At 46.3% G+C, this 20,589-nt stretch overlaps 1 protein-coding gene across 1 annotated transcript; it reads right to left on the bottom strand.

The window, feature by feature from the left end:
* Positions 1-1,846: 1,846 nt before the first annotated feature.
* On the bottom strand, positions 1,847-20,016 carry CCNE1 (cyclin E1). Its single transcript, XM_082270556.1, has 11 exons — positions 19,971-20,016; positions 19,801-19,870; positions 18,770-18,844; positions 12,154-12,305; positions 10,050-10,185; positions 8,096-8,242; positions 7,792-7,887; positions 4,831-4,965; positions 4,641-4,752; positions 3,848-4,008; positions 1,847-2,086 (listed from the first exon to the last, which is right to left on the bottom strand). The coding sequence occupies exons 1-11, from the start codon at positions 19,982-19,984 to the stop codon at positions 1,967-1,969; spliced, it is 1,218 nt and encodes a 405-aa protein (XP_082126682.1). The 5' UTR covers positions 19,985-20,016; the 3' UTR covers positions 1,847-1,966.
* Positions 20,017-20,589: the final 573 nt, after the last annotated feature.

Here is a 20,589-nt window from a genome sequence, read left to right as displayed (position 1 = left end):
GTACTGCACATCGTTAAGTGTTTTTTTTTTTTTTTTTTCCACTACTTTTAGATTATGTTCAGGTGTAATAAATAAATGTTACTCTTGTGTAGTCAGCAACTGACAAATGCAAATGTGATACTCCAGGGTTTAAAAAAAAAAAAAAAATTGCTATACTGTGACTATAGAACCAATTTACAAGATCTGCGGTTACACACAGCTGAGCAACTCCTAGGAAGATTCTCCCCTTCCTATCTGCTCCATGTACAGATTAAAGTTTGTGATTGTCAGTCTGCATGAAAAGTCAACACATGCTGGGCTTGATTGGAAAGCCTAGCTTGCACTACACACACTGTAGCATAGATGTTCCTGTAGGAAAAGTACATAAAATCCCTGTACACAGGCCACATGTCACCCTCAAATAAGTGGAAATACTGATAGAGTCAGAATCAGGGGCCATGGATAGGGAAATGTAGTCGTACTTTTTTTTTTTTAAAGAGTTCCAATTTAAAGTAGAACAATTAGGCAAACATTCCCTTGTGGACAGCCTTCCCAGAAGAGTTGAAGCTGTTATAGCTGCAGAGGGTGGGCCAACTCAATATTGAACCCTACGGACTAAGACTGGGATGCCATTAAAGTTCATGTGCGTGTAAAGGCAGGCGTCCCAATACTTTTGGTAATATAGTGTATTTAGAGGCAGCGGCAGCTTAGGTGGAGCGTGTGCAGTACTATCAGTGGATCAGGTCATGTGACCGCTACAATACAGTACATGCTCCCTGAATGCAACTTCGAGAGAGAACGTAGCTCTATATAAACTGTATGGGCTCAAATCACACGGAAAATGTATTGGTAAATACTTAACCGAAAGTATCATTACTCACCGGAAAAAAAAAAAAAAAAAACACGAATATATATATATATATATATATATATATATATATATATATATATATAGTAGCAGAGTGTTCCAGAGAGAGCCAGGAAAAGTCCTGTTCGGGGTTTATACATCACCCAGGCATCTTTCCTATACCTTTAGGGATCTGAGTCATGACCCAGTTCGGATCTTGGCCCTCTTCACCAGGCCAATTTAATCTCACCTGAGACAAACAGCAGGGCTCTCTCTCAGCCTGGGAACACAGACGTTTTGTCTATGAGAGCGGAAGGTCAGTAAAACTACCTGTGTCTGTCTTTGGAAGCTGACAAGCTGTAGGCTTGCTCAGTCTGGGTTAGTTAGGGACTGCATTGTGTGTAGTAAGCGCCGGGACACAGCTAGGATTTTGTTTATTATTAGTATTCCTGTTTGTTTTCCTTAAAGCACTGTACAGCACCTGTTGATAAACTTGTATATAGCACCAATAAACACGGCACTGTTTGTCACTACATCAGAGAATTTGGTATCTGTGCCTTAAAGACTGCTCATCCCAGGGAGTTTTGCACCCGCTACCTGTTCCCCAGCTTACAATAATATACATACATACGAAGACTACCTGCCAAGAGGAAAGTGAATTAAATTCTACCCGAACACTTGTCAGATTTCCAGCCATCCTCAAGACGGCATCTTTATTTTTATTAAAAACAATAAAAAGATAGCAGCATTTCTAGAATCTTTTTTTTAAATTGGGACAGATTGTGTATATTAGGAAATTTAAAAAAAAGGAGAGAAAAAAAAGGAAAAGATTGCACACCGACAAGTACACCTGACAACCGGAAGAACAGAGGCCCCTCCCACAACGCATTACTTTCCTCACCACAATCCATCCCGTTCCTCGAGCAGCATTTTCTGTAGCAGCATAAAACAAAAAAATAAAGTTGGTCTTTCGTGGCCATTTAAAATAAAATAAGTCGCATTGCCGTTGACAGGAGGAGGCAGGCCATGGCGTGCGCAGTCCGATAAAAAAAAAAAGTTCATAAAAGCAAATAAAATGCCAGCTTGTAGCGCCCCCTGGAGGCACCTCCTGTCACGTTAAGAGTCCAATGTATGGGAGAGTCATTCAGAGTCCGGAGTTCTGTGCTTCTTGTCGCTCTGTGGAGGGGTCAGGACTCCGCTGGGGACTGGAAGGATTCCGCTTTCTTCTTTCAACGGTTCCTGCTTCGCTTGGGCCTTTTCCTGAAAGGGGAGGCAGAAGTTACAAAAACCGGTTAGGCCAAAAAATAAATAAAAATTTCCTGTCTTCTTAGCTGGCACTCACACCCCGGCATGTGGGGGTGGGTCCACACAAAAAACAATGCAATAATATGAAACAGTTATTGGATAAGTAGGATTATTTTCCTCCTAGTTATTAAATACCAATATGGCGGCCAACACATACATCCATTTTGCCTGCCAAAAGGATTTGCATTTGTCAATCCAGTCTTTACATTTACACAGCTCTGCCACAAAGCACAGCCCATCAGGCAGGGCAGGGGGGCCTGATTTTTCTCTGGGCAAAAGAAGAAAGAAGAAGAAAAAAAAAAAAAAAAAAAAAAAAAAAAAAAAAAAAAAGGAAGAGGCACACAAGATGAGCTCATCTCTTACCCTATCAGCATGTACCTTGCACTGCAACAAAACCAATTAGCGCCTTGTACTACTTCTCCTTTACCCACCCTCATCGCCCCTGTACAGGAAATTCAAGTGGAATTGAGGTACATGCACTGCTTAGTGTTAAAGTTAATTAGAACACATGATATACCCCATCAGTGATGGCAAGCTTTGGCACCCCAGATGTTTTGGAACTACATTTCCCATGATGCTCATGCACTGCAGTGTAATAAAGCATCATGGGAAATGTAGTTCCAAAACATCTGGGGTGCCAAGGTTCACCATCACATAAGGGCTTAGAGAGGTGGGGGGGGGGGGGGTTATAACGTGTCAGCAGGAGGCAACAGAAGTACACTGATCTTCCCAGGGATTGGTTGTGCAGGGGGGCATGCAAGCACAAGCCTAACTACTAAAAAGAGGACATGATTTTTTTTTGTTTTTTAAACCGGGATCCTGTCCTAAACACTGAAGGACAGGACCATTTTTTTTTTTTTTTTTAACAAAAAAATAAAATAAAAAAATCCTGTCCTTCAGTAGTTTGGTTGTGCAAGGGGGGGGGGGGGCATGCAAGCACAAACCCAACTACTAAATGGACAGGATTTTTTCTTTATAATAATAAAAAAAAAAAATCCTGTCCTTTAGTGTGCTTACATGACCCCCCCCCCCCCCGCACAACCAATCACTGGGAAGATCAGTGTACTTCCGTTTGCCTCCTGCTGACACTGTACAGCCCCCCCCCCCACCAAGCCCCCCTATGTGATAGGCTATATCATGTGTTCTGTTTAACACTAAGCAGTGCAAGTACCTAAAATTTCCACTTGCATATCCCATACAGGGGCGCTGAGGCTCGATTCACACCTATGCATGTTGCTTTCAAGGGTTTCTTTAGTGCATGTTTTCTTGCCACGATTTTCATTTGTTTTTATGCTTTTTCTTGGGGAAAATTTGTTGGGCAGATTTAAAAAAAAAAAAAAAAAAAAAAAACACAAACACACAGCAAAATCGCAATACTTACGTTTTGTATGCAGTTCCATTGAAGTCTATTACATACAAAACAGTCCCCGACCCTTTTCCAAAAAACGCAAAAAAAAAAAACACCACAAAAATGCATTGATGTGAATGCGCTCAATAGGAACCTATGTTAAAAAAAATAAAATGCATTTCTGCAAAAATCATGAAAAAACAAAAAAAAAAAAAAAACCCATTAGTGTGAATGGAGCTTAAGGGAGCGCAAAGGAGAAGCAGTACAAGGTACATGCTGATGGGGGGGGGGGATTTTTTGTGTGCGCGCATCTAATTTTTTTTTTTTTTTTAAATAGAATAAAACACCCCCACACAAATATTACTGACCAGCAGTTGTAAGCAGTCTGTGTGTGCCTGGATGTTGTGCATGTCCTCTATGTCCACCCCTCGGAAGAACTTCATTTTGGACGGTTTCCCGGCATCCCTTATGGCCGTAGCGAAAGGCACAATGTATTTGATGCAGTCCTCCAGCTCCGTCCACTCATAGCCTGGAAATAAAACACAGTGATGATCAGATAAAAAAAAATGTTGCATGAGGCCAAAGCAATAAAGAAATTCTACATAGATCCATCCACCTATATGTTTCATTCTCGCATCTAAATACATTTATTGGGCACATTTTAACCCCTTTAACTGAGTAGTCCAAGAACTAGGAGGGCTCTTTGAAAAGACAAGTAGTGTGTTGGGAGGGCTCTTTGAAAAGACAAGTAGTGTTTTGAGGACAGCTCTGAATAACACATTTTTAGGAAGTAAAGAGAAGGAAACATACTTTCAATTTAAGATTTTGGGGCCAAGGTCAGATTGTTCTAACCAACAAATCTTCAGCATTTCGTGCCACCTCTCCTGCACATGCCTATTGGCCAGTGGGGCTGACCATCATAGTAATGGGCCAATAGGATTGTGGGGCAGCAAGTTCCAACAGTACCCAGAAGTGTTAAAGATTTGCCCATCAGAAGGACTCCTGCTGTAACCTCTCAAAGCTTTCTGCTATAGCAAATTAAAGTTCACTCCCTCATCCACCCCCATCATTTATCACTATAGAGTCCATTTATTGGACTTCAGATATACCCCCCCCCCCCCCCAACACACAGCCAGTCCTTGTTGCGGTTTGAAATCTTACCGGACACTTTTTCCACCAGCTCGGCGTTGGAGAAGTGGTAGAGCGCAGATGCAGCGAGGACGCTGTACGGATATTCCAGACAGGCGACGTCCAGGATGCACAGATCTAACAACTGCCACAAGATCAGAGTGGTTATTTCCAGATCACCCAATGACAAATTCAACAACAAACATGGCAGACGAACACCTACCTCCACTATCTGTATGTACGTCTCCTGGGGGTACTGCGGCAGAAGGAAATGCTGCAATTCTCGGATATAAGCCACTTGTAGGTAGATGTTCAGCCACGAGACCACCGTCATTGGAGATAAACACCATTTAAGTGCCTAGAAAGAACACAAGGGGGGACAAAATGGTAACAGCAGAGCCAAGACTAGGAGAGGGGAGAAGTCGCACAAGGAGCCAATCAATTGTGCTGCAATTCTCCTGTGCCAACAAACATGCTGCTAGGAGAGAGGAGACTGATGTAGAGCGCTAATCAGTTTGCCGCTTCTTTTTCTGTCCAGAGGTCAGGGGAGGGATTTAAATCCCCCCCCAGGAACTATGGCAGTTAACAGCAACCACAGTTGCCGACAGCATCCTGTAGATTTACTGCTACAGGGCGATCGTGTGCAAAGAACACTATATACAGGTGTATCTTTTAAAATATCAAAAACTTTCAGTGATTCAATTAAAAAAAAAAAAAAAATGAAACTCATTTTATATAGAGGTGTTACACAGGGTGACATCTTGCAAGCATTTACATTTTGATGTCTTACAGCTAGTGAAAACCCAAAATGCAGTATCTCAGGAAATTACGCAAGACCAATAACAATTTTTTTTTTTTTTTTTTTTTTTAATACAGAAATTTTGGCTTAGTGAAAAGTCTGTCTATGTACAGTATAGTATGCATTCAATACTTGTTGTCCGGGGCTCCTTTTGCATGAATTACAAAATGCATCAATGTGGAGTGGCATGGAGGCGATCAGCCTGTGGCACTGCTGAGGTGCTATGGAAGCCCAGGTTGCTTTTTTAACGGCCTTCAGCTCATCTGCATTGTTGGGTCTGGTGTCTCATCTTCCTCTTGACAAAAGCCCCACAGATTCTCTATGGGGTTTAGGTCAGGCGAGTTTGCTGGCCAATCAAGCACAGCGATACCATGATCATGTGAGCAGGTATTGGTAGTTTTGGCAGTGTAGGCGGTGCCAAGTTCTGCTGGAAAATTAAATCAGCATCTCCATAAAGCTGGTCAGCAGAGGGAAGCATGAAGAGCTCCAGAATTTCCTGCTAGAGCGCTGCACTGACTTTGGACTTGATAAAACACAGTGGACCAATACCAGCAGATGACATGGCTCCCCAAATAACTGACTGTGGAAATGCATTTCATTTGGAAACGAAGGTCCCAGAGTCTGGAGGTGGAGAGGCACGGAATCCAAGTTGCATGAGGTCCAGTGTGAAGTTTCCACAGTCAGTGATGATTTGGGGAGCCATGTCATCTGCTGGTGTTGGTCCACTGTGTTTAATCAAGTCCAAAGTCAGTGCAGCCCTCTAGCAGGAAATTCTGGAGCTCTTCATGCTTCCCTCTGCTTACCAGCTTTATGGAGATGCGGATTTCATTTTCCAGCAGGACTTGGCACCGCCCACACTGCCAAATCTACCAATACCTGGTCACATGATCATGGTATAACTGTGCTTGATTGGCCAGCAAACTCACCTGACCTAAACTCCATAGAGCAGGGATTCCCAAACTACGGGCCTGCAGTTGTTCAGGAACTACAATTCCCATCATGCCTGGTCATGTATGTGAATGTCAGAGTTTTACAATGCCTCATGGGATGTGTAGTTCTGCAACAGCTGCAGGGCTGTAGTTTGGGAATCCCTGCCATAGAGAATCTGTGGGGTATTGTCAAGATGAAGCTGGGAGACACCAGACCCAACCATGCAGACAAGCTGAAGGCCGCTAGCAAAGCAACCTGGGCCTACATAACACCTCAGCAGTGCCACAGGCTGATCCCCTCCATGCCACACCGCATTGATGCAGTAACTCATGCAAAAGGAGCCCCGACCAAGTATTGGGTGCTTACTATACTGTACATGGACAGACTTTTCACTAAGCCAACATTTCTGTATTAAACTTTTTTTGTTAGTCTTATGTAATATTCTAAATTTCTGAGATACTGAATTTTGGGGTGTCACTAGCTGTAAGCCATAATCAAAATTGAGAAAGAAATAATTGAAATATCACTGTGTAACGCATCTATATAAATAGAAGTTTAACTTTTTGATATTCAAATTTTTTGAAATGCACCTGTATATGGGATTCTGCATTTTAACACACTTGACCACTTTAAGACCGGAAGGATTTTCCCCCTTAATGACCAGGCTCTATTTTGCGGTTCGGCACTACGCTACTTTAACGGAGAATTGCGCAGTCGTGCGACGCTGTACCTAAACAAAAGGTATGTCCTTTTTTCCCCCATGAATAGCTTTCTTTTGGTGGTATTGATTACCTGTTCGATTTTATTTTTTGCGCTATAAACAAAAAATTATACAACATTCTGCTATACAACATCCCCCCCCCCCAAAAAAATAGCAATAAGCATATTTTGATTGTTTTTTTGTTATTTTTCATTTTTTTTTTTTATGGCAGCAATCTGAGATTTTTGCGGCGGACAGATCAGACCCCTGACTGACATTTAACACTTTGGGGGGGGTACCAGCGACACTACAGTAATCCGTGCTAAAAATATGCACTGTTACTGTAATAATTACACTGGCAGGGAAGGGGGTTAACATTATGGGTGATCAAGGGGTTAAATGTGAGCCTAGGGGAGGGATTCTAACTGTAGGGGGGCGTGGCTTCTGAAATGAAGATAGAGACATGTGATCCTATATAGAAGGATCACAGGGGCTCTATGATCATTCCAGGAAGAACAACGGTCAGCTGTGTTTACAACAGCTGACCGTTCTCTCTCAGCGAGGAACGATCGCGGGTGTCAGGCAGCAATCGGAGCCATCTGACACACACATTGGCTTCCCCGCTGCTGAGCTTCCCGCATGTGACCAATGTACCCCTACGTCGGTTTGCGCAGGAGAGCCACCCTGCCTCATTAAATATGCGGTGGGTGGTCAGGAAGTGGTTAATGCACCATCTCCTCCTGTTCATGGCTCACCTTCATGATGATCAGCTCCATGCAGATGATCTCGTCCTCTGTACAAGCCCCATCTGTAATATAGGCAAACTGATGCAGCTTGGGGGGGTAGATCTCCTGCAAGACAAAACAAAGGTGAGGAGAAGAAAGTCATTTCCTGTGACAGACTTTGTTATCCAGAATCCCCAGTGACGCCCTGTGGAATGCCAGCTTTTTGGTTTGCTGGTCGGCATCATCTCAGACTGAATATATGGACACGTTAATTAATATAACATTAATTCTATTTGGCTGGATGGTAACTAATCAGAGGCACGGCGGTACCCACCTCCAGCTTGGCGGCGATAAATAAGGAAGTGATGCCGATGAGCTGCAGGCTGGATTTCACCACATTCTCCTGGATGGCCATAAAGCGGTCGAAAAAGTCTTGGGCCAGGTAGAAAGTCTCCCTGTGTAGTTTATAGACTTCACACACCTGAGAGGTAGAAAAATAAAAAAGGTCACATGACACAGGTGAGATCAACTTCTCTCATATGAGCAGCAGGGAAACGGCGGGCCTAAAACGCCAACGCACACCAAACATAGGAGTCAACGGGCAGCCAAGGATTCTGTGCCGACAGCGTGATCTCTAAGCACAGAGACTGAGCTGTCAAAGGAAGATCTCAGCCACATGAACAATGGTAGATGGCAAGACTGACTCCCCATCATGTGACCACCATGACAAAGGGTGGCCACCTCATCCTTTAAACCTGAACACAATAATTACACCGGTTCTGAGGCTCAGATAAGGCCCTGAGTTTAATTACCACCTTTATCAGCAACAGAACCTGTGTAATCAATAGGCCTTTGGGTTTAAAGGGATGAGGTGGTAACCCTAACAGTGACAGACAATCACATGATTGCCAAGCCTTCCTTCCCCCATTAAAAGGCGTACAGATCCCATTTAAGGGAAGCCAGGGGGTTAACCACACTTGCCTACTGGGCACTTTCACCCCCTTCCTGCCCAGGCCAATTTTCAGCGCGGTCACACTTTGAATGACAAATAGCACAGTCATGCTACACTGTACCCATTTAAAATTTTTATCATTTTTTTCACACAAATGGAGCTTTTAGTGGTATTTAACCACCTCTGGGGTTTTTTTATTTAACCTTTTATTTTCTGTGAGTAAAATTTGAAAAGTAATTTTTCTCCTTCACGGATGGGCACCGATAGGCTGCACTGATGGTGCAGCTTACAATCAGTGCCCCTAGTGCTGCCAGTCAGTGCCTAGCGGGCACTGACTGTCCGCACTATGGGCACTGATTGTCAGTTTATTTACATTTTGTGTAATCAGTGCCCTGATAACTTGTCTCCCCTGTGAGATGGAGCTGCTGATCGGCTCTCCTCGCCTCACACACTGACAGTGAGGCGAGGAGAGCCGAATAACGGCACTTCCTCATCTACATGTGACCGGCTGTGATTGTAAACAGCCGATCACATGGGTAAACAGTCATGTCATTGACTCTTTACTGAGATCGGGGTCGCGTCGTGTCCTAGCAACACAGCGCGGTCGCCGCTCCGAGAGGCTGTTCTGATGCACCGTCATGACGGCGTCCCAGAATAGCTTCACTGCTCCACTGTCATTTGACGGTGAGCGGGTAGCAAGTGGTTAATATTGACGCACAATGCGCTTCGTGTTCCATGGTTTGATGGACATATCAAAAAGGTTTGTAGGATTAAATGTTGCCAAGTCAAACCTTTTAGAAGAGGATTAGACCCAACATTTAGGGGTATAAAAATATCCAATATCCACACAGGTCTTAGTCCATGAAAACGACATGTACATTCCTGTGCCAATGGGGCAATTATCTTGGGGTTCAAATGGGTCAATGAGGGGGGGGGGGGAACAAACACTAGATGGTGCTACCCATCCTAGGTAATATGTGGCATAGCCCCATCTAGTGACCACATAATCCGGCATTCCCCCAAAAAGGTTATACCGAACACATCTTACATGCAGTTATATCTGCTCCCTAAATACTTCAGACCAGATGTAGTTGAGACTGAGGGAAGTCCTCCTCTTAGCTCAGTCATATGACCAGAGAAAGGATGGAGACTTCCCTTTGACTCTGAACTGCCACTGTCAGGAAAGCACTGGTGCCAGGGGGTGCTGTGGCCACCCAGCATTCTTTCACGCCAGGCGAGTCGGCACCTGGTGTGGACCGTACCCCCCTTAGTACACCACTACAATGGCCAAACACTAAACTCAAGTGTGCAGCTTCCAGATGGTAACATGACCTACCTCCATCAGCCAGTCAAGTAGGACAGCCCTCATGCTCTGCTGTAGCCCTGGATGCCTCTGGAACAAGTTCTTATCCCGTGGATAGGCTCTGTCTTTGCATAACATGTTCTGCCACACCTCATGCTGGTTAGCCCAGCTGTAAGAGAGAAGACATGTATGGAGAATACCAGTAACAAGCTTATTCACTACTATAACCACAGCATTATACCACGTCTTACAGTAACACAGTAGATGTGCATTGCAGTTTGGTAATTGCACATGCACAGCACAACTGGAATAAAAAAAAAAAAAAATTAAAAAATCCTGCTGTGATCTGCCACATCTTCATTCCAGACATCAGGAGTCAGCCATCTCTTCCTCATTCAGGCAGCCCAGCCCCCCGATCAGCCCTCAATTTCCACTAGCCTGCTCACATTTGGCGAGTGAAAATTAGCTGAGGGCGAGTGTGGAGCAATGGATGAACTGGGCCAACAGTTTCCTGGCTAATAGTTTCTGGCAGAAGCAGTGCTCCCCCCCCCTTTTAAACAGCATCAGAGCGGCCTGTTGGGCAATTGCCTCTGTGCCCCCCGGCCACTCTGTTGCCCTGTAAAGAAAGGCCACACCGCTTCTGCTTTAAGCGATCAGCCAGGAAACGGTCAGGAGGAGAGTCGGCCGGATCACAAAGAGCAGGAATCTCTCACTGTGACACAGCTTTGATATGAAACGCCGGCTACTGTAAAACAAAGTCCCGCCTCCTATGACAGCACACTGGTCCAATGCCAGTCCAGGAGGCAGAACTTAGTTTGACAGCCGCCAGCATTTCATCTCCAAGCTGGGTCACATAGGGAGATCCCCACTCTTGAGCTGGCCGGCCATCCTCCGATTCCTCCCTGTGAAATCTGCTGCACTGATGGGCACAGATGAGGCCACACTGATATGTCTTAAGCTTTTTTGGTTCCCTTCACACATGCAGCCAGGGCATGGTCTGCCTTGGCTAAGCTAGGACCACTCAAACTGACCAAATGGCTGTGGCCTGAACCCTGCAAAAAGCCAGACCCTGGGCGCACACTGTCTGCATCAAGGATTGGTCAGAGCAGCACATTCGAACAGTGGCGGCACCGGCCATGGATTTGTACAAATCTGACAGCGGGTGCTGGAAGCACACTGTGTGTAGGCAGCGTTTAGAACCACCAGAAAAAAAAAAAAAAAAAAAAATTTACAAATTCTGACTGACGGCCATATGAAAGTAGCCTTCATAACCCATTCTCTGTCAGACAGCAAAGTGGAAAAAAAAAAATTCCCAAAGAGAATGCAGCCATTGGCTACTAGAAGGCTCCTCCCTTTCCATTCTAGTGACCTTCACCAAGGCAGATATTGAGGTGAAATCTCCACCAACAGGGTCAAGGAACCAAACCAACAGAGGGATTGGACCCTTCCACAATTATCCAGAACTCTGAAGGTCCTGGCTGGAGATCCACTTTAACAGCTGGCGGCACACGACTCCGCAGACTTTCACTCAGACCTTGTCTACGAGGCCAGCCTTTCATTCAGGGTTTTACGAGTTTTGAGGCAGCGCCCAGAGAGTCACCATGACTACAGATTCCTAGTGAGAACTAAAGAACAACGTTTTCTGTTTCTAGAGAGCAGAAAAAACGAGCTCAAAGACGGTCGTCTCTGGGTTTAAACAAGGAATCCACTTCCAACACCACTCAACGTAACAAAATATATCTGGCTGAGGGTATGTCAGGATGGAGGTCACAGATCTGGTCAAATCCTGGAACGAGAGGTGTCCTAGAGGGGGGAGAAGCATAACTTGGGTATGTCCTCCTGTAGTGAATGTTCTACAGATCAGAGATCCAGCATGGGTGGGTGAGGGGAAAGGCAAGACCAACCCATAATCTGACCTCCTTGGCAACTACAGCCAACCCATTTGAGAGAATGGGGTTGCTCTTTCATCCATAATGAATCTAAATTAGTTAAACTGACCCTCCCGTGCACTAAAAACGTATTCCATTCATCTCCTTGCATTTCCTTTACCTCCCTCTAGTTCACTACTGCAGCCTTTTTTGGCCCCTTAGGCATTTGACACTTCGAGTCGGATGCAACACATATTACTCAAACCCACCTAAGCTGTGGAAGAGGAGATACTGTTGTTGGGCGAAACTTGAGGCAGGAGTATGGAGGGCAGGAGGTTGAGTCGATGGCCTTGTCTTCTTTCTCAGGGGTGGGAATGAACCTGTAGAGACTCTCACAAACTCTCTCATTACGCCAAGTGCCCTAAAAAAAAAAAAAAAAAACAAATGTGAATCATTTTATAATTTATTCTACCCCGTTGAAGACAATTGCATATGAAACAACCAGAAGGAACATTTTAGAACTGAAGGTGTACTGGTTCAAACAAGAAGAATGGTGGCTGCAATTTTGGTGTGGACCAAAATTCTAAGAAGCAGTGACATCACAGACAGTAGGTCAGGGTCATCTCAGTCTATGGAAGGGAATAGTACGAGTCTATGGAAGGGAATAGTACGAGTCTATGGAAGGGAATAGTACGAGTCTATGGAAGGGAATAGTACGAGTCTATGGAAGGGAATAGTACGAGTCTATGGAAGGGAATAGTACGAGTCTATGGAAGGGAATAGTACGAGTCTATGGAAGGGAATAGTACGAGTCTATGGAAGGGAATAGTACGAGTCTATGGAAGGGAATAGTACGAGTCTATGGAAGGGAATAGTACGAGTCTATGGAAGGGAATAGTACGAGTCTATGGAAGGGAATAGTACGAGTCTATGGAAGGGAATAGTACGAGTCTATGGAAGGGAATAGTACGAGTCTATGGAAGGGAATAGTACGAGTCTATGGAAGGGAATAGTACGAGTCTATGGAAGGGAATAGTACGAGTCTATGGAAGGGAATAGTACGAGTCTATGGAAGGGAATAGTACGAGTCTATGGAAGGGAATAGTAAGAGTCTATGGAAGGGAATAGTACGAGTCTATGGAAGGGAATAGTACGAGTCTATGGAAGGGAATAGTACGAGTCTATGGAAGGGAATAGTACGAGTCTATGGAAGGGAATAGTACGAGTCTATGGAAGGGAATAGTACGAGTCTATGGAAGGGAATAGTACGAGTCTATGGAAGGGAATAGTACGAGTCTATGGAAGGGAATAGTACGAGTCTATGGAAGGGAATAGTACGAGTCTATGGAAGGGAATAGTACGAGTCTATGGAAGGGAATAGTACGAGTCTATGGAAGGGAATAGTACGAGTCTATGGAAGGGAATAGTACGAGTCTATGGAAGGGAATAGTACGAGTCTATGGAAGGGATAGTACAAAAAAACAGGAGTTCCTCATTCTAATGGCTGCCTTGTTTAAAGGTCCATTTGTGCTCTCCTGATGGAAAACTGCGGGCCCAAGAAGATCTGTTTCAGATTGCTGTGAAAAGTAAGGTCTTTTATTAAAGCCATAGAACGCCAAGGGCATTTCTTTTTGTGGCATAATATAGAACCGCCATTTCCAATCAGATTCCTATGGAAATCTAGGGTTCCCCCAGAGGTTGGTAGGGAACCCTTGAGCTGTGGCTGTTTGACCTCCCCATTATTGGTGCCTCCATAGTAAGGCATGACACCAATAACCATTGACTGTAGGGGGTGGCATTCTGACATCACTGTAGAGGGACAATTTTCCCCACTAAGCCCCAAAAAATGACTTCTAGCATCTGTTCTCCCAGACTTAAAATCTATTTGCAAGGGTTCCCCTGGTGAAAAAGGTTGCCATAGCACCACTGCCATATTGCCTGCGAGGCATCATCATGCATAGATGTGCACATGGCTTAAATGCAAGAAGGTGATCCAATAGGAAGGTACTCAAAACATTTATGGTGGCCATCAGGTCCCCGAACAGGAATGGTAAAAATGGATGATTGTTCACAGTTCGCTTACAAAAAGATTAGAGGATGTGTCCGGCAAACATCAAATGGCAATAAAAAAAGTGCTCATACATGCAAGAGAAACGTGTCCCAACCACCACATATCATACAAAAGCCATTTGTGCTCGATTAGTAGCATTTCACCCAGCCCCACGGCTTAGTCAGTCACAGAACTCCATGACTAAGACCAAGGGCAAGGAAAAAACGCAACTGCACATGGCTCAGACTAAGCCAGCTGCAACTAATTGAACATGCAAGGCTCTGTATAGTGTGCAGCAGTTAGGACACTTCTTGCATGCATGTCCACACAGAGCCAGGACAGGCTCCCCCTTGGCTTGTACCCTTAGTGGGATACCCCTTCCATAGCTTGAGAGGAAATCTTAAACTTTGTGGTCACATTATAATAGTGATCAGATGAGATTTTTTAGAACTTGTCCAATCCCTTCCCAACGATGACTACAGATGTTGTGTTCCAACTTTTCGTTGATGTGAAGAAATTATATGATGGTTGCCCCAACCTTGACAATTCAGCCAGATCTTCTATAAATACAATGGGTGAGGAGATGTAATCAAGTGGATAAGTCAGAAAACCTTATCCGATGGCCAACGTTTGTTTTGTAAAGAAAGAATGTTTATTGATATGAAACAATAGTGTATGTGTGCATAGTACTAGAGATGATAAATAAAAATGTATACGTCATCCAGGGATACATTGTATAAACAGCATTAAGGTGTTCAGTTGAAGGATATAGTATACATGCAGGAGGGGTCTCTTAAATCAGGTGGTTACTTGTATGGTTGGTCAATGTGTCTCCATCCCAACCTTTCCATCTGAAGAAATTCTGGAGATGTCAGGCACAAGTTAAAAGCAACTTTATCAAAAAGGGACATTGTCCTTGAAGAGTCATCCTTTTCGACTCTGGACAAACCACATACCTAAATCCTTCCCTTCATTCCTACTCTAAAGATCTTCATTATTCTGCCCTACCTGGTGCTACTTAGTTGTACATAAAGAGTTCTGGTCAAGACCAAAGCAGCTGTGCAGCACCACTCTGGTCAAGACCAACACATTTTCTCCCCCCCCCTTCACCCCAATGGCTGGTGGACCAAACTCCTGGAGGCCCATTAATCCATAGGATTATAAACTTCTAACTAGATGGCACTACTCACCTGCCAAGTTACAGGAGGATGCTGCCATCTCTTTCTGCCGACTGTTGGAGAGGTTGCGGGCTTAGAGCCACTCACGCACATATCTGGTGGTTTTGCCCTGTCATTCGCCCCTTCTGGACTACCGTATTATCTTTAGTGGAGTTAATTCAGGGCTCTCCGATTGCGAGGGACCCGTGGACGGTCTTGTTTCATAATACCAAACTTCACCCTGCACAGTACCGTAAATCTATCACCCCTCACCTTTTAAATGCGGCTAAAGCATTAATTCTGAAATATTGGAAGCAGCCAGCTGTTCCTTCGATATCTCAATGGCTGTGTGCGGTTGATCGCACTTATCATTTGGAGGACATGACCATGGACTTCCGTGGTCAGGCATTCCTGGCCCGCAAGATTTGGTCTTGTTGGTTAACATTCACCCACTCTAGTACATACGCCTCGTATATGGCGAATGTCTCTTTAGGCTAGAAAGCTAAGGCTGGTGCAACACCCATCCCCCCCCCCCTCTTTCCTTTTTCCTTCCCAATTTTGCCCCCCCCCCCCCCTTTTTCTTGTTCTGTTCCCTTTTTTTTTCTCTCTCTTCCTTCAGCTTTTTCTCTCCTCTCCTGCGTCTCTTGAGCGCCTCCGTTTAAACACTTAGTTTGATGTGCTTTAATAACCCCTGAAATTTTGATCACTCAAGAATATTTAGTTGTTTGTGTATGGGAGTTATTTAAGTTCGTATATTAATGTAGGGACTGCATACCTGTATTTTGTTTTGCTCACGGAGGCTCTCCTCTCTTTATCTATATCTATATCTATATATATATCTCAATAAAAAACATAAAAAAAAAAAATCCATAGGAGTATGGTTCTGCCCTACCCGGTGCTTACTTAGTTGTACATAAAGAGTTCTGGTCAAGACCAATGCAGCACCGCTCTGGTCAAGACCAATGCATTTTCTTTCCCCCCCTTCACCCCAAAGGCTGGTGACCAGACTCCTGGAGGCCCCATTAATCCATAGGAGTATGGTTCCAGCCATAAGAATGGATGAAATGAATGAAAGCACACAGCTGGGACTTTTTTGCCAAAGGCTGAGCAGGGTTGGGCTGAAGGTAAGGATTCAGATGAGGCTTACACTCAGTGCCAGGACAAGATCATCCAGTGCCCAGGGTAAAGATGCCAAATGGTACCCCCACCCCTTTAGGTGAAAGCTTATGAGGGGGGGGGGGGGGGTAAGAAAGCACAGCCCAAACCTCCTCCCGGCTCTCCTTGCCGCTTCCATCACTAAGCTGACAGAAGTAGTGGTGGCGCTGCCACTACTAGTCAGCCGTATAGTAGAAGGAACTTGCAGCACCCCATCCCTACAATGCACGCTGTGCCCAAGGCGAAGGGGGTTCAAGCTGTCAGTATGCCCAACCAGAGCTCTGTGTGCAATTAATGAAAATGCCGCTATGGACCAGCCACTATAATATGCAAGTGAGGATCAGCTTCAGCCTACATGTCTCTGCCAAGAAACCAAACATCCTCTACGCGTTTCACCATATTATGGTGTCCTCAGTACATATAAAACATTCACCTGTCCTGCATCATACTCTTTTGTAGCAGTTGATGCATAAAGTGTCCTGATCCATCTCCAGGATTCCACCCTATGACCTACAAGTCTGTTAGTGGGGCAAAACATGCTAGGGGTGTGGCTTCTTGGCAGAGACATGTAGATTAAAGCCAATCCTCTTCCAACTCAAATTTTAGGTTTAACTCTTTTCCCAACGTTCTGATGCATGGCAAGGTCATCCTTAGTGGAGGGATCTGCAGAGCACCTAGCTGGGATGACTTCGGACCCCACACTGTGGGCATCAAAGCCTTCTCTCACTCCTTCCTTGGCCAAAAGTTAAGATATTCTTAAGTGAAGCTTGACACCATTTTACTGAGTATGCCCATGCATTGGCCTTCACAAGGATCATTGCGGTGGGTGGGAATGTCTTCCCAGGAACGGAAGAACATGGCACCAGCTTCTCCAAGAGGAATGGCGGTGCGGCCAACAAGCCTTCAAAAAAGATCTGCTCTCCCGGCCAACGAGCCTTCAAAAAAGATCTGCTCTACCGGGCCAACAAGCCTTCAAAAAAGATCTGCTCTCCCGGCCAACGAGCCTTCAAAAAAGATCTGCTCTACCGGGCCAACAAGCCTTCAAAAAAGATCTGCTCTACCGGGCCAACAAGCCTTCAAAAAAGATCTGCTCTCCCGGCCAACAAGCCTTCAAAAAAGATCTGCTCTACCGGCCAACAAGCCTTCAAAAGATCTGCTCTACCGGCCAACAAGCCTTCAAAAGATCTGCTCTACGCGGCCAACAAGCCTTCAAAAGCTCTGCTCTACCGGCCAACAAACTTTCAAAAAGATCTGCTCTACCGGCCAACAAGCCTTCAAAAGATCTGCTCTACCGGCCAACAAGCCTTCAAAAAGATCTGCTCTATCCAGCCAACAAGCCTTCAAAAGATCTGCTCTACCAAATATCATGGATGGAGCGATGGTAGGACTTATTTTATACCAGAGAACTGCTGAGTTTACTCCCACTGTAAAAAGGAAACTAGATGAAGGTAACCAATATAAGACACACCTAGGAGATAAGAGATGGAAATCCAACATAGGCAAGATCCACCCTTGGAACATAAATGTATGGGAGGCATCTCATATGCAGGACTTTGTTCCTGGCAAATATTGCCTAGAGTGCCAAATTAAATTTTTACTCAATTTAAACTTTTTTCTTTACTGCACACACACACTATAGACATGTGAAACACACACACATTTCTCTGTGCTCCATAATGGAGAAGGAGGCCCAGGCATTCTTCCCACAGCTCAGCAATGACTCAGAGCAGCCAACAAGCATTACATAATCCTCTGAGCTCTCTCAGGCCTACACAGACCAGCAAGCATGACAGATTCACACCAAACACGGATTTATTACAGTTTAGAGTCATAATGCTTAAAGAACACCCGATAAACCCAGATACCACATTCACAAAAAATAATAAGGTGGACTACAAGTCCCAGCAGGTCAGCTGCAATGGCACCTTTACAGGTGTAGAAGTGCCCAGGTGACAATACAAGGCCACCCATGTAAGGCTCCATTCACACCTGGGCGTTTTCAGCTCCAAAAACGCTCAAAAGAAACGCTTCCAAAACACCCAACAAGTAAAACCCCATTCATTTAAATGGCCCCTGTTCACATCTGAGCGTTTTGCAAAACGCCTGTAGCTGAAAAAAAGTACATGAGCTTCTTTTTGGCTGATTACCAGCGTTTTTGATAGATGTCAATGAAAAACGCCTGAAAAAAAATCGCGGTAAAATACGCTACGCTCAAGTGTGAATGCAGCCTAAGAATGCTTGGGGCAGATCTCATCCTAATCCTAAAAGGTTTTGTATCTTTACAGAAAAACAAGCAATTGATAAAGATGTTTATTTATTTATAGAAATGCTAGAAAATGTAATTATAAATAAATGTCTCCTCCACCAGTATCACCTGGGACATCATGCACAGCACACGGCCGCACACTTCTATGGATCTCTCATGGCTGATTATCAGAATAGAAGTTACAAAATCAAGTTTAAAACGAAAGTTGCAATATAAATAAAAGGGGGGTATGCGGGGGGGGGGGGGGGGGGGATTACCCTGTGCTCATATTGCTTCCTCTTGGTGATCTGCACCGTCTGCGGCTCCAAATCTTCATCGGGGTCCTGCAGAATCTGAAGAATAAAACGATGGGAGGGTGAGGGCGATGGAAGGGCACCGTCACCCCACACAGTCCCACCCCCCCGGGCAGACACACACACACACACCTCCATCTCTTCCCCCCCCCCCCCTGGGCAGACACACACACACACACCTCCATCTCTCCCCCCCCCCCCCGGGCAGACACACACACACCTCCATCTCTTCCCCCCCCCCCCCCTGGGCAGACACACACACACCTCCATCTCTCCCCCCCCCCGGGCAGACACACACACACACACCTCCATCTCTCCCCCCCCCCCCGGGCAGACACACACACACCTCCATCTCTTCCCCCCCCCCCCTGGGCAGACACACACACACCTCCATCTCTCCCCCCCCCCGGGCAGACACACACACACACACCTCCATCTCTCCCCCCCCCCCCGGGCAGACACACACACACCTCCATCTCTTCCCCCCCCCCCCTGGGCAGACACACACACACCTCCATCTCTCCCCCCCCCCCCCTGGGCAGACACACACACACCTCCATCTCTCCCCCCCCCCGGGCAGACACACACACACACACCTCCATCTCTCCCCCCCCCCCCGGGCAGACACACACACCTCCATCTCTCCCCCCCCCCCCGGGCAGACACACACACCTCCATCTCTCCCCCCCCCCCCCGGGCAGACACACACACCTCCATCTCCCCCCCCCCCCCGGGCAGACACACACACACCTCCATCTCCCCCCCCCCGGGCAGACACACACACACCTCCATCTCCCCCCCCCCCCCGGGCAGACACACACACACACCTCCATCTCCCCCCCCCCCCGGGCAGACACACACACACACCTCCATCTCCCCCCCCCCCGGGCAGACACACACACACACACACACCTCCCATCTCCCCCACCCCCAGGCACACACACAGCCCCCCGGTCCCCCACCCCCAGGCACACACAGTCTTTGTATTCTCTTACAATGAGCACATCTGCCTTCCTCTTCCTGGATCCTCCGGCGTTCCTTGCATTTCTCTCCTCCGTTTTGTGGCTGCAAGACAGACGGGAGACATTATATGGGGGGGGATGGGGGACCGGAGGGCAGCCTGGATGGGGGGGGGGGGGGGGGGGGGGGGGGAGGGGGTACCTACCTCATGATGGGCATTGCTGAGGCTCACAGGTGGCACAACAGGGGGGAAAGGCAGCAGCTGAAAAACAGAACATATCAGAGGGGGGGAGGGTTACATGGGGGGCAAATAGGGTGGGTCACATAGGAGGCATATAAGGTGGGGGGGGTCACATGGTGGGGGGGTCAAGGCAGCAGGGGGGGGCAGGGTTTGGGGGCATATAGGGCACAGGGGGGGTCACATGGTAGAGTTGGGGGGGTTACATAGGGCGCCAGGGGGGGGACAGGGTCACATGGGGTGGAGGGGCAGCCAGGTCAGGCAATGTGGCCCCTATGATGGAGGATGATCTCTATCCAGGCTTGGCTGGGAAGTTTCTATGGGGGAGGGGGTGATGAACTCCATCCCCCACCCTGGGGACACAGCACACACATTACAGGATGGGGACACTTACCTGGGTGGTGGGGTGTAAGATTGAAGTTGGGGTGCACTCAGGACACAGGGGGGCGCTCATCTGCCCATTGGGGGGGTTCTATTACATTGAATGGAGGGGGGAGGGGATGGTACACGTGGGGTCGGCCGATGTGATCTCCGGTGATGTCCTCCGATGTTCCTCGCTCTCAGCCGATCCCCGGCCTCCCCCGTC

This window comes from Pelophylax lessonae (genome assembly GCF_965119305.1).
Source record: "Pelophylax lessonae genome assembly, chromosome: 10".
Classification (NCBI taxonomy): Eukaryota; Metazoa; Chordata; class Amphibia; order Anura; family Ranidae; genus Pelophylax; species Pelophylax lessonae.
This window is presented reverse-complemented; position numbering and strand designations above follow the sequence as displayed.

Bases quoted from the DNA above. Each gene is read 5' to 3' on its own strand.
- CCNE1 (XM_082270556.1), bottom strand. The intron at 18,845-19,800 runs GTAAGAGAATAC...TTTATTCTTCAG, and splicing joins GGAAGGCAGATGTGCTCATT to ATTCTGCAGGACCCCGATGA. The intron at 4,753-4,830 runs GTAGGTGTTCGT...ATCTTGTGGCAG, and splicing joins CGTACATACAGATAGTGGAG to TTGTTAGATCTGTGCATCCT.